The 13356-nt window shown below is 39.1% G+C and overlaps 1 protein-coding gene across 1 annotated transcript; it reads left to right on the forward strand.

Annotated features, from left to right (window-relative positions):
* Positions 1-1246: 1246 nt before the first annotated feature.
* On the forward strand, positions 1247-8074 carry azin1b (antizyme inhibitor 1b). The gene is made up of 11 exons (XM_015035439.1): positions 1247-1458; positions 3011-3154; positions 3270-3468; positions 3555-3728; positions 3957-4129; positions 4273-4486; positions 4580-4654; positions 4989-5154; positions 5300-5409; positions 6286-6503; positions 6597-8074. The coding sequence occupies exons 3-11, from the start codon at positions 3367-3369 to the stop codon at positions 6670-6672; spliced, it is 1308 nt and encodes a 435-aa protein (XP_014890925.1). The 5' UTR covers positions 1247-1458; positions 3011-3154; positions 3270-3366; the 3' UTR covers positions 6673-8074.
* The last annotated feature ends 5282 nt before the right edge of the window (positions 8075-13356 follow it).

Raw genomic sequence — 13356 nt, forward strand, 5'->3', positions numbered from 1 at the left:
TCAATTTCATTATTTTATCGTAAGTCCTTAGCATATTTAAAGGTGAAAAGATTAAACTTTCCCCCAACCTTCTTTGTAAAACAGTATTTAACTGCTACCTCTGCATGTTGAGGCAATAAATGGAAAGTAGTTCTTAATCCTCTTACCTGGTTAAATTAAAAGAAAAAAAGAAAAACAACACCTAAAGCTCAATCAGATTGAATGGAGCTCTACGGTACTTTTTTTTTTAAGCCTATAGCCGAAGCTTCTGTTTCATTTGGATCTGAACTTTGACTACACCAATCTAATAGATGGCTGTAGTTCATCACCAGGACACAACTTGTATTTTGTTTTAACAGATAGACATGGTACCCACAGGCTTCTGGTAGTTATAAATTAACTGTAGTTCTCCCTACAGCTATCCTGAAATGTGATTCTTCTCCTGTCTCAAGTCGCGTTCAGTCTTAAAGAGGTTTTCTTCTGATTTTTATTTAGAAAAGATTTTGAAAACTATATTTTGTTCCTTTCACTTCATGATGCATTACTTTTTGTTTTTGGTATTTTTGGTCTTTCACAAAAAATGTAAAGAAATCTATTAAAGATTGTGGTTGAAATTTAATAAGTTTAACTGTTTTTTCAAGTCTTTGTTTATGGGAATACTTGATTTTACTAATACCCAGAATATGTATTCTTACACATCTACTATTCTATTCTCATTTAACAAATAAACATACCAAACATTTATTTTAAGTGCTATCTTGTTTACGCCCACTATTATTTTTGAAATTGAGAAACAACAAAATGAATAAAGGACATCAAGGATATCAGCTGTGAAACTGGTTTTTGTGGGGTAAATGCTTTCAAAAGTGGATGACACTTTAAGCTCTGATGTGAATTATCTACTATATTAAAGATTTGTCTTGTCATGCTTTCACAGCGTTTAAAAAACATTGACTTCTAGTTTCCAATTACATCTAAATTATGTAGGCTCTCCATAAAAGTTGGTGTTCTTCTACATATGGTTTATTGCGGCTAAGATGTGCAGCCATAGCAACCTATTATTGTCTTATTAAAAACAGAACAAGAGTAGTATTGAACTGGTTTATTGTGCGGCCATGTATGGAAAGTTTATGGTTATGTAACCTAAATGAACAAGCCGGGGATACTGCGGACCTTACAATATTCGGAAATACATATTTGGTATGCGCTCAAAAATACAGCGCGTTCATTGGTGAAACTGAAACGACTGGCGCCGCCCACTGGCCGTTGATTACCTTTTCTACTTCCCCCTGCTCTCTTCCAGTAGTTCTCCACCCACCAACCGACAGAGAGGACGTAGCGAGTCAACGCGGGTTTCCGACCTAAACATATGGCAAAAATAGCCTTCTTTCTTTCTTTCAACGTTGGGTCCACTACTCTTTAAAAATTCCGCCGAAAAAGAGAAGACGATTTTCCAAAACCTTTCGGCCGTTATCTCACGTAAGTACAGCGAAGCGTTCCCCGGCTGTTGCTCCAAGGAGGATTCGTTAAGCGGACGTTAACATGGCGGGCTGCTCTTTCTGCTGTCTTGCTACACATGATAGACCCGTTCACTGCGCTCTGTGATTTCGACATGTCTTACGTTTTAATTTGAACATGTAAATATCGCTTTAGCGAGTCAGGTTTAGTGTGTTTTTCGTGTAGTGGATTTGTGTTAAGGTTTGTTGTAGGATTATTATGAAAATACGGCGTTAACACAGCCATCTCCGGGCAGCCCCACTCTAACGATAGCGGCTTTTCTGCCTTGACTCTTTCCCCAGCGCGTTTATGTTTTCCCCGTCCGTATTGCCAAAATAACCACGTTTATTTGTGACATTTGTAACGGTACAGGTTTTCCGTGGTTTATTTTATCATCTTTGGTGACGCATTGAATTAATATTCAATTTGTCAAGTTGTCAGTCAGTGTTTTCACTTACGACGCATGCGCGAGATTTGGGGAGACGCATTAAATGCCCGACAAACCGGCCATGTTATCTTTTGTGGAAGTAAGATAAATACCAGTGTTTTTTATTAAGTAAACATAACCAAACTATTTAAATGGTTGCGGAATTAGTACCATCTCATATTGTATTGTTATTACTAGTGTTTAGTGTCTTTAAAGATGAGTTTCACCAACACATTACGCTAAAGAGGCCTAGATCTTATTTAAGCCGCATGACTGTTTCCTCCTCTGTGGTTCTGAAACTTTTTAAGTCTCGTCAACATTAGGGAGGAAAGGGTCACGTGTGGCTACAAATCCAGGCCTCCATTGGTTAATAAATTTGATTTCCATTGATGATTTTTGTGTGATTTTGTTGTCAGCACATTCAACTTTGTACAGAACAAAGTATTCAATGAGAATATTTCATTCATTCAGATCTAGGATCTAGGAGTGTTCCCTTTATTTTTTTGAGCAGTATATATATATATATATATATATATATATATATATATTTATTTTTTTTAAGTTGTGGATTAGTATTGATACTATTTGAGTCATGTTTGGAATTAGGACAGTGGCATAGTTTTAAAAGCTGAACATTTGGGTTAATTTATGTTTTCATTCAGACTGAAACCTATGAGAAATTGTGACCTAAATCCACACACAAAAAAACTTTCAAAAAATATACATATATTGCACTTGAATATAACTGCGGGATTTCAATTTAAGCTGCAGACAATATTGAATTGCAGTTGTCATCGCAATATCACAACCTCATTGGACTGCTTGGGCACTTTTTTAAAAAAAAAATTGTATGTATAGCTATATGAATTTTTACCCATTTACACTACATATCATTGGTGTTTCCTTTACGCCAGTGGGAATTCATATTATTAAAATGGAAAATACGATGCTGTTTTTGAGGGCTCAGTGCAGCCTGCAGTATAAAGTTTGAACATGTCAGATGCTGATTGTAACATTGCCATTGAAGCTCCATGTAGATGCCCTTTCTATTGCCTCTTGTGCATGCGTTCATGTCTAACATTGTATTATTTTTTTTTTTTTCCCCAGGGCTCCCCTGTCTCTGTACAGGTGTATGAGCGCTACCCAGAGGGCCTAGGGGCGGCCCTTTACCGGGAGCACTTTGACTTCAACGCTGAGCCACCTTGGGATCCTAGCTGATAGCGGGACAGGTCCATCTCCTGACTTGTCCATGTTAGTGTTTCTTTTATCTGCATCAAAAAACAAAAACAAATCTAAAAAACACACAGAACAAATTAAGAATTTCTAAGTCGCGTCACATCGATTCCGTTTGTGTCCGTCTTTCCAGTTTGTTGCATACCGGCAGGACCCCATTGGCTCAGTCGTGACCCCTGGACTCGTTTACTACTTCTTTATGATTGTCGGCTTATTGGAACACGGTTAAGATGAAAGGATTCCCTGACAAACCAAACTACATCATTGAACTCCTGGAGGGAGGAGTTACTCTGGAAGACGTTATTGATGGACACATCTGTGAACAGGATCAGGTCAGTCTTGCTTGGAACGAGTTGAGGTTGTGTGAAAACCGAATTTCTGTAAGAGCTCCGCCGCTGAACAGCTGTTGCGTTGACAGGTGGAGAAAAGTGCGTTTGTGGTGGGCGACCTCGGTGCCCTGATGCGCCAGCATACGTGCTGGCAGAGCATGGTGCCGCAAGTGCAGCCTTACTACCCGGTCAAGTGCAACAGCAGCCCTGCAGTCATTGAGGTGCTGGCCTCCTTGGGCCTGGGCTTTGTTTGTGCCAACAAGGTGAGGATATCTTTTTAATCAACACAACGAGTCATCCTCTTACGAAAGCATTTTGTGTTTTTGAGCAGTTGCATCACAAGCACTCCATTGATTACTTGTCAGCTGATAAGCGTTACCCATTAAACTTACGTAATGCTCTAGTTATGTTTTTTATTTTATTTATGATTTTCATGGGGGATTTTCTTCTGGAATCTGTGAATCCTAACTTGTGTGTTTTCCTCCCCCCAGGCTGAGGTGAGTCTGGTTCTGGAGCACGGCGTTCCCCCAGAAAACATCATCCTGTCGAGCGCTTTCAAGCAGCTGGCACACATCAAGTATGCCGCCAAGAACAGTGTACGCCACCTCGTCTGTGAGAACGAGGCGGAGCTGTCCAAGATCGCTCGCCTGCATCCGGAGGCAAAGTAAATGAGAAAATACTTGTCATCAACAGTTGATTAGAAATATGTTTGTTTTTTTTTTGTTTTTTTTTAGCTTGCAGCACATTTCAAAGCGTAAACGTCTGGTGGCATGTGACTTAATTGGAGGATTCTTTTCTTTCGTTCAGGCTGCTGTTGCAGTTAACCACCGAGGCGCACGCAGCAGAGACCAGCATGCCCTTTGGTTTTTCACTGAAGAGCTGCAGACATCTGCTGGAGACGGCCAAGGAGCAGGGGGTCCAGGTGGTGGGAGTGGCCTTCCACATCCCCAGCTCCTGTCAGGACCTGCAGCAGGCCTACACCCGCGCTCTGTCAGATGCTCGCTGTGTATTTGACATGGGGGTAAGCGCCAGCTTTAAAAAAAAAAAAAAAAAAACCCGCCTGGATGTAAATGGAGTTTTATTGGGATCAACTAACTTGTTTTCCCCTTTTCAGCTGGACCTGGGCTTTAACATGCAGATCCTGGATATCGGTGGTGGATTTACTGGCTCTGAGTTTCAGCTCAAACAGGTCAGTTTTAATAGTCATGAGGAGATTTCAAAGAAATCTAAATTTTGTCAATCTTTATTTTGCATTTTATATTCAATTTTATTTTGAAATGAAAGTGCGGTGATGACTCAAAATCTGTACACTTTACTCTGGGCATGCAGGTTATATTTTAGTTGCCACTTTCTAGCAGCACTTTGAAAGACAGAAATTGACGCTAAATAAGAAGCCAGCAATTGAGTCAAATATTTGTGTTTTTAGTTTGAACTGTCCTTTAAAATATGCTTGAATAATATATATATATATATATATATATATATATATATATATTTTATTTTATTTTTCTCTTTTCCTGTAGGTTGAGTCTGCAGTGCGACCTCTCCTGGACGCCTACTTCCCCCAGCGATCAGGTGTGCAGGTTCTGGCGCAGCCTGGCTGTTTCTATGTGGCCTCCGCTTTCACCCTGGCTGTCAGTGTTATTGGCAAAGAGGTGGTGACCCGCCGCTGGGACAGCTTGTCTCAAGGTGAGATGTCTGAATTGTTCTTGCCTCCTTTTCTCGTTTGGATGTACTTAATTGGAGCAAAGGGTGTTGAGCTGAATGTTGACTCTTGAATTCACAGCTCAGAAATGTTACTGTATTTCTAACATGTTTAAATGTATTACCACAGGTGAGAAGAATGAGGACACAGAGTTCCTGTACTACATGAACGAAGGTGTTTATGGCTCATTCAGCCACAAGCTACTGGGGAACATCATCACCACTCCATTAGTGCACAAGGTTAGTAAGGCAGAGAGGCAGCACACTGACAGCAAATCTGGTTAAACACAGAAATATGTTTTAGTTTTCTGAAAATTTGGCATGCAGCACATGATTGTGTTTTGATCTATATCCAAATGAAATGTTCCATATAGCGACATTTTTGATCCATAGTGTGACGCAGCCTCGCTTGATTGCTGTTTCCCAGTGATTGTCCAAAGCTAAGATGGTGATAAGTGTTGCAGAAGGACATTAAAGTATTCCATGTTTCCGACTGTGTCACACAAGCATGAGTGTTACATGTTTGTTAAATATTGTGACCAGAAGTAGACTTTGTAATGTTCAGTTTGTGACAGACACACAACATGGTGTTAATTTTTCAAACGTGACAAAAATCCATGCAGCCAAATTTGTCCTCCTTGTAATCAAATGAAAAACATCTCAGCCACGTGATCAGCAATATGTGGGGAAGGAGCATGTTTTTGTTACTAATTGCTGAAAGCTGTAGTTGTTTTGAAACCGTAACATTTTAAAAACATTAATCCCTGATACTAGTAGTCAGCCCATGCAGACTTTGTGTGATAATCATTTCATATTTAATGGACCTCTTTATTAAATCTTTGTTCACCTCTACGCAATGTTTACTTTGGTCCTCAATTGACTTGAGGAAACACTAATCAGATATAGCTCGTTGGAAGTTGGCTGATAACCATTCAAGAAAACGACCACGTGATTCATGATGTGATATTTGCTGCTTTATCATCTGTTGTTAGCTTTGACAATGAGCTAACGGAACAACCTCAGAAATTAAAGACTGCTTTTGTATGCTTCCACACTTGGAGATGTTCTCAACTTTTTTTCTTTTTTTTTTCTTTTTCTTTTTCTTCCTTTCCACAGCACACATTGTGTGTTGATGAAGCGGTGTATCCCAGCAGTCTGTGGGGCCCATCACTGGACCAGCTGGACCAGGTGGTGGATCGCTGCTTTCTGCCAGAGCTCCTGGTGGGAGACTGGCTCCTCTTCTCCAACATGGGGACCTGCGGTCTGGAGGAGTTCAGCTGTGTCTCCACCTGCAGCCAGCTGCCTGTCTACTACACCATCTCCACCCCAGACTGGTAAGACTGGAGACAAGTGGCAGTTAAAAAATAAATATGTGCTGCGCTTTGAGAAGCAAAGAAAACGAGTTAAAATTCTGCTGTTCTCCACAGGTACGAAATGCGGGAGGCGGGCGTGGCGCTGGATAGTGCCATGAAGAACTTCTCCGTGCTCCAGTACAGCGTGTAGCGGCGCTCTGCCCCTGTCCCATTTCGCTTTGCACAGATGTTCCTTCCTCTGCTTTCACCATGTGAGAAGAGAGGTCGACGTGGTATTTCGGACAAGGGGCTAAATGTGCTCAACATTCCAGCCACCTTGGGAGAGGGGGGAAAATGTGTCCTATCAATAATTTCCTTCCAGAGTTTGACTTGTTTTTTGTTTTGTTTTTTCCCTTTGCTTGTAGAAATGGGAAACAGTTAGTTGTGCGATACCTCGATTTAACCCTAAATTCACCTGGTTGATAATCGGAGTCCTGCTCCTCTCTGAAGGACTGAATCTGTCGGCTAAAAGAGCGTTAGTCTAAGCTCAAATGATATTATGCAACAAAATGGATGACTCGGAGATGGGAGCCCAACAGGCTTGGGAAGGTTTATTTTTGAATCAAAGTCAGTTTACAAATAGTATAATTTAATCAGTTAAGTCAAATTGTCTACTAATAATCTGACAGTCTTGTAAACTCCAGCACATTGTGTCTGTACATGATTTATTTTTTATTTTTTTCTTCTTGGATTCAGTACTTTGTGATGAATCCGTTTGTCGGACCCCTTACTTTGTATAGAAACGATAATGATCTAACCTTTCGCTCGACTGCAGCTCACCTCAGTGTTTTATTTATTGGAATCAAATATTACCGTGACATGTTTCAAACTCCATCTTTGAATGTGTTTAGTCCAGGTAATATGCTGTGGCCCGTCTCAGTGTTTTCCTGATGACATATTTATGTGGTGTTTATTTATTTCCTTTTTTTAAACGCTACGGGATTAGATGTGCTGTGACCTCAATGGGTTTCTCTTCGTTCAAAGGGAGCAGCAGAATTTTTCTCATTGCACATCCTTTTGCTAATGCAGAGAAACCACGCAGTAACGCGTCTCCTTGTCTCTAGCAGAGAAGGAGGTCGGTCTGGTTAAAGATGCACAAATTTATTTGGATTAAAAGAACCTGAAGCAACCAGCTTTCAGATCTACACATTGGTGTTGCTCTTGGTCCTTCACGAAGGGCACCAAAAGCTAGCTATCTTAGTCGTGTATGATATTTAAAGACTCATACCAAAAGTACATAAATGTCTTTAAAATGAAAGGCATCGATAGTTAAACACAGGCCTCTAATAAATGACATGTTCGATCTTTCATTGTGCCTCTTGAAAGACACGAGGGGCACAACGCAGAGTCTCTTGTACAGCTTCATGTTTGATAACTTGATAGGTAACGTGACTCAGCAGCAGTTTATAAGAATCCTGCCCTTGTGTTTTACAAGTGACTAATGTAGTAATTGTCTAAGGCACTAATGGACCATCGCCTGTTTTGACTGTAAATTGTGCTTGCTAAAGTAATGAAAGTGATTAATTTAATACATTTCTGACTGAAAACTCTTACTCGTGCACGTGTTTTGCTTTTTTTTTGGAGGTCGATAAAATAAGAACAGTGGTCGACTTGCCGGATTACTCCCAAAAGTGGATTGTCGACTCATCTGGGATGTAATAAAAGAACCTGGAGCCCTGCAGGCCTGTGTGCCTGTTAAGTTTAGTGTTCACGATTCAACAAGAGTTCAGAGGCAAAAATAGGCCCGTCTCACGTTTGTCAAAATATATCTGGCTTTGTGGGGAAGTGGTCTGGCCTGGCGAAGGAAAAGTGGAGCGTTGTGGTTGGTGTGGCTCTCTGGGCAGCTGCAGAGCCTGGAATACTGTTTTAATTGAGAAGAATATCCTGTCAACAGTTTGTGACCTTAAGCTCAAGCATGCAGGACAAGGCTCTGATCACACGCTCCATTACATTTCTGAGTGAAAGAAAGGAAAGTGAACATGTGGTTGGTGGCCTAGTGAAAGTCTGGAAATAAAAATGATTGAGATGCTTTGGCGTGAACCTTAAAGGGTTGAAAATCTCAATCCGATTCACAAAAGATCACTCTGCCTTTTATTAAAAATGCTTGAGGGTAGTTGTTGCTGCTAAGGGTGGTACAACCAGTTATTGGTTTTATGGAGAAATTACTTTTCCGCAGAGAACCAGGTTGGTTGGAATTTTATTTGCTCTGATTTGTCTCGTATTAAAACTTGTTTGATCTGAATCATTTAGGTGTGGCGTAAAACAAAGCAACCAGTTATCCAGATTTAAGGCTGGTGTTCTCCCTCTCAGCAGTCAGGAGTTATCTAATCAACAAATTGAAATAAGTGATGTCAGCTATGCTTACATATCAGTAATCGAGATTCACCAAGGCTTATCAAATTACATAATCCAAATTTATAACAGGAATTCATAGAAGAAAACCACACCTAGCAATTTATCAGAAAAAGAAAATAAAGAATAAAGGATGACCCACATTTTGTGGCAAATACTTTGTCCAGTTCTTATCAGTGTTACATCAGTACAAGTCTACAGTCTTGTTTTGAAGCCTGTTGGATCAAAGTACAGCAAACATTATCAACTGTAAAAATATAAAGGTCAATTTAGGATTAAATTTTTCTCAAAGAGCTCATTCTGAATTGAAAAATGTTTCTTGTATCTTATTAGATTACATTAAAGTTTTCAGATTGTATCAATCATACAAAACTAATTCTGAAATTTTCCCTTTGAATGGCTATCCTGTAACAGGCCATAGCATAGCATTTATGCATTTAAATTTCCCTTTTTATTGGACCTATGTAATATTCAAATGTTCAGAGAAACCATATTTTTGGTTTTTGTGAACTCTTAAGCCATAAATACAAAATTTAAACCTTTTGATAGTATAAGTTGTTAAATGTACCAGTACTATGTTGGAACAAAAATATTTAATAAAAGTCAAAAAAATAATGTAGAATGTTGCTTTTTTGTAGGAAACTAGTAAAACTAACCATTTGTTCTTTTTAGCTTGTTGTTGGCAGCTGTTGAACTGACAGTTGTGCAGCAGACAGGCAATGGGACACTGAAATAGCCACCACACACTATCTAGGTCATGGAGGACCGCTGTCACATTAAGTCACTCAATCTCCTTCAACAAAAATACATCTACCTGGTTTGATAATCATTGTGTCACTGTGCTTGATCGACCAGCAAAGTGGCTCCACCTAATCCTCATAGAAACCCAGTAATGCAGCTATTAAAGGAACTTCAGGACTTTGACAGGATGATCACTTCCATGTCATGCTGCATGGATGCAGTAAAACTGTACAGGGCATGTGTATACTTTTCAGAAGGCAAATGTCTATTGATACTTATTTATTTGTGGTTTCAAGACAGTGATTTAAAGCTTTCACCAGCTTGTCCCATATCCATCAAATATGAAATATTAAACTGAATCAGACAAAGTTTCACTTTTTGAATTGCACTGCAGAAATAAATTCACTGTTTGAGGGTTTTCAAGAGCTGAACAGTGGCACAATTATCTTTTAGCAGGAAGGCGCTGGGTTCAATTCCCAACTCGGGATTCTCTGTAGTTGTGCATGAAGTTTGAATGTTCTGACAAGCATGACTAAGTTCCCTATGGGTCCATAAATATACATATTAGGTTAACTGGGCTTTCTAAAATTGCCCCTGGGTGAGGAGACACTGTATGGTTGTGTGTCTAATCCGTGATCTACTGACAAACTCTCCAGGGTGTGCACCACTTCTCGTCCAATGATAACTGGATATACAGATAACACACATAAGTAAAGAGGTATATGTGATTTATAAAGATACATATACTTATCAGATCCACAGGATTTTCAACTATATTTAGTTTCACTTGTAGGAATGAAATCACTGCTCTAACCTCCTACTAGGCTTCACAGGCGCTGCTGATGCCTATCTCCTGCAGTCAATTGGTGAGTGACGGCCCTGGACAAGTTGCTAGTCCATAAAAGGGCAGCGGAGAGAGACAGGCAGGGTAGACAAACACACACACTCACACCTGCTTTTGGTAAGGGAGAAACCAGAGTCCCTAGGGAAACCACACACATGTAGGAGGAGAATATACAAACTCTCCCAGCAAATCCATGAACGTTATCTCCTGGAAACATGATGTAGGCGAGTAGACTTTGACAACTAAATGAGTGGTGCCGTCAGGTTATCTTTAAGCTTTAGTACATTTTTTATATTTCCAATCAGTATTTTCATCAGCGATACTTGAAATGTAGCACTGTGCTACATTGTCTAAAACGCACACCTACTGCATGGCTGATGATGTTTTCCTGTCAAAGTGCACAGACATGATTTAAGGTTAAACAGGTTCTTCAAACTGAAACTATACAGACAATATAAAAACTTAGGACACCCTACAAGAACCTTTGTGTTTTTACAACATATTATGACAGATTGACACTCATAAGCTATTATTCGAACAGTGGAAATATAATTAGAAAACAAAAGCTGAAGAAAAACACTTCAGAACATTTTCAGACAGATCAGAAAAATGTAATAATTTTAACATCAGAATAGGACACGTTTGGCATAAACCAGAGGTTGAATTAACTTGTAAAAATGAATTTTTTGAGCTTTACATGTTATAATGCTTTTTCCTCATGGAAACATACCTGAAGTGTTGTTTTGATTCGTTCATGCATGTTTGAGAAATCCTTCAATCGCCTGAGGCAGCATTTTTATAACAAATGAGTGCAACTTGATTGTGCTGTGAAATGAAAAATTCATTATACTGCACTTTTACCGAACATGTGCCATTGTAATAAGAACCGAGATGAAGCAGAATTGGACCCTACAAAATGACAGTGATCCAAAACATACCAGTAAATCCAGAAGTGACTGGCTGAGAATTAGGAAATATGGAAGAAGTCCTGGACTGGGTTTAAAGCCAGATGTTGCTCCTACTGAGATGTACTGGGGTGACTTTAAATGAAACTGAAACGTCTCACAGCTGAAAGCAAGGAGTAGCATAAATCTTCCAAAGACAGATGTCAGAGACTGGTGCATGACTACAAGAAGCATCTCAATGAAGTTTTATCAGGAATAACTCTCAGTGGATAGGATGGAAGATTTTGATATTTATCTGTAATAAAATTACTCCATTTAACAAAATAAAAAATATTAACATTACACAATGGTGCTTGAAGATTTCTTTCAAAACAATTTCACATTTAGAATAGAATAGAATAGAATAGACTTTATTGATTCCCAAGGAGAAATTGCTTTAATGGGACATCCTAAATCTTTCACATGACTATATTGGTATTAGTGCCAAAATATACCCAGGCCTCTACCCTCACCTGTCACCCAGCTTGCATGATACCAGAATTTGTTCTATTCTTCCCATCCTGGGATCCCTTGTCTCAATTAGATTCCCCTTATTCATAGGTTAGGTCACTGAGAACCCATGGGAGACCCTACCAGAAGCTTAAGCCATGGATAATACAATGCCCTGTGCCAAAGCGGTACTGAACTGGATAAAGCTGATTTGGGTAAAGGGAAGATAGGGTAGCTAAACATTAACACCCTTCTCTCACTGATCTCCATATGACGGCTGAAATGTCCAAACCTGAGTACCTAACTGTGATTTTATTAACGTCTTATTAATCTTTAAGCTTCTGAAACTAAACCAGCATCGGGTATCGAACCATCCTTGTTATATTAGCAATGAACTCCTTCTCGTACGAAGTTTTTTATAGCTTGACATGCATTTTATTTATTTATTCTTTATTTCTTTTCAGCTATTAAGAAAAAGAACAATCATACAAGGCATGGCACATAAATGAAAGAGCTAATTATATGGGTGGCAAAGAAATGCTCTCTGCTGCATATTTCTAAGAAATTAGCTGCGATTTCTATGTCAGAGATAATCAGGGAGTGGCTCAACCTTCTGGTTTAGGCAGGTGTATTGTGTAACCTGATACCGTAGGTACTGAATCAGTCAGCGACATCTAATGGAGTAATGTTGTTGAACAATATGATAGCATATACCAATAAGTGGTTGTGGATGGACTATTAGTTTGATTTTTTTTTTTTTAACTGTGACAGTGCAACCTGACACTTGAGCGAATTAGAAATTTTATTAATTTCCATTTTCATTTTGGAAACTTCATCAAATATACTTCAGTGGCTTATATGGTCCACAGACAGCTATAATGCAAATTAACTCTAGTTGAAAATATTGCATTCTGAAGTTCTGGTAATTCGGACACTCATCAGGATGCTTCAAATATTGTGAAGATATGTATTTAATAGTACCTGAGATGAAGCCGCCTAGAGATGAGACCGTTGGTTAAGTGAGTGAGTTCGGGAGTACAATGCAATAAACAGTCATAACAGGTAAATATTGTAAGTACTTTTTTCTTTCAACATTTAAGGCATAAACATGTTTTACCATTATCACTTTTCATTTAGTTTAATGTTCTAAAGATGATCTCAAGATGGATAAAGTAAGTCCGAGTTGCTTGTTTTGTTTTGTCTACGTGCAATAAGCTGGTACGACAAGACTTGAACTAAAAAAAATGGATTCCCCTGGTGTTTGGTACTTCTGCTTGAGAAAAGGCATTATATAACTCTTATTGTTAAGGATTTGCAGTTCAGCAGATCATCTGTTCAGTTTGTTTCATTATATGATCTTCTCTGATTGTAGAGCCCAGCAAGAAACATGACACCGCTATTCATTTTCTTAATTTCGTTGGTGTAATTTGAACAACTGATTAACAGGAAACTAAAAACTGTCACAATCCAGCACCAATTGATGTGGACACAAGTCATGCCTAAT

This window comes from Poecilia latipinna, unplaced genomic scaffold (assembly GCF_001443285.1).
Source record: "Poecilia latipinna isolate Pla-1442-1.1 unplaced genomic scaffold, P_latipinna-1.0 Scaffold335, whole genome shotgun sequence".
Classification (NCBI taxonomy): domain Eukaryota; kingdom Metazoa; phylum Chordata; class Actinopteri; order Cyprinodontiformes; family Poeciliidae; genus Poecilia; species Poecilia latipinna.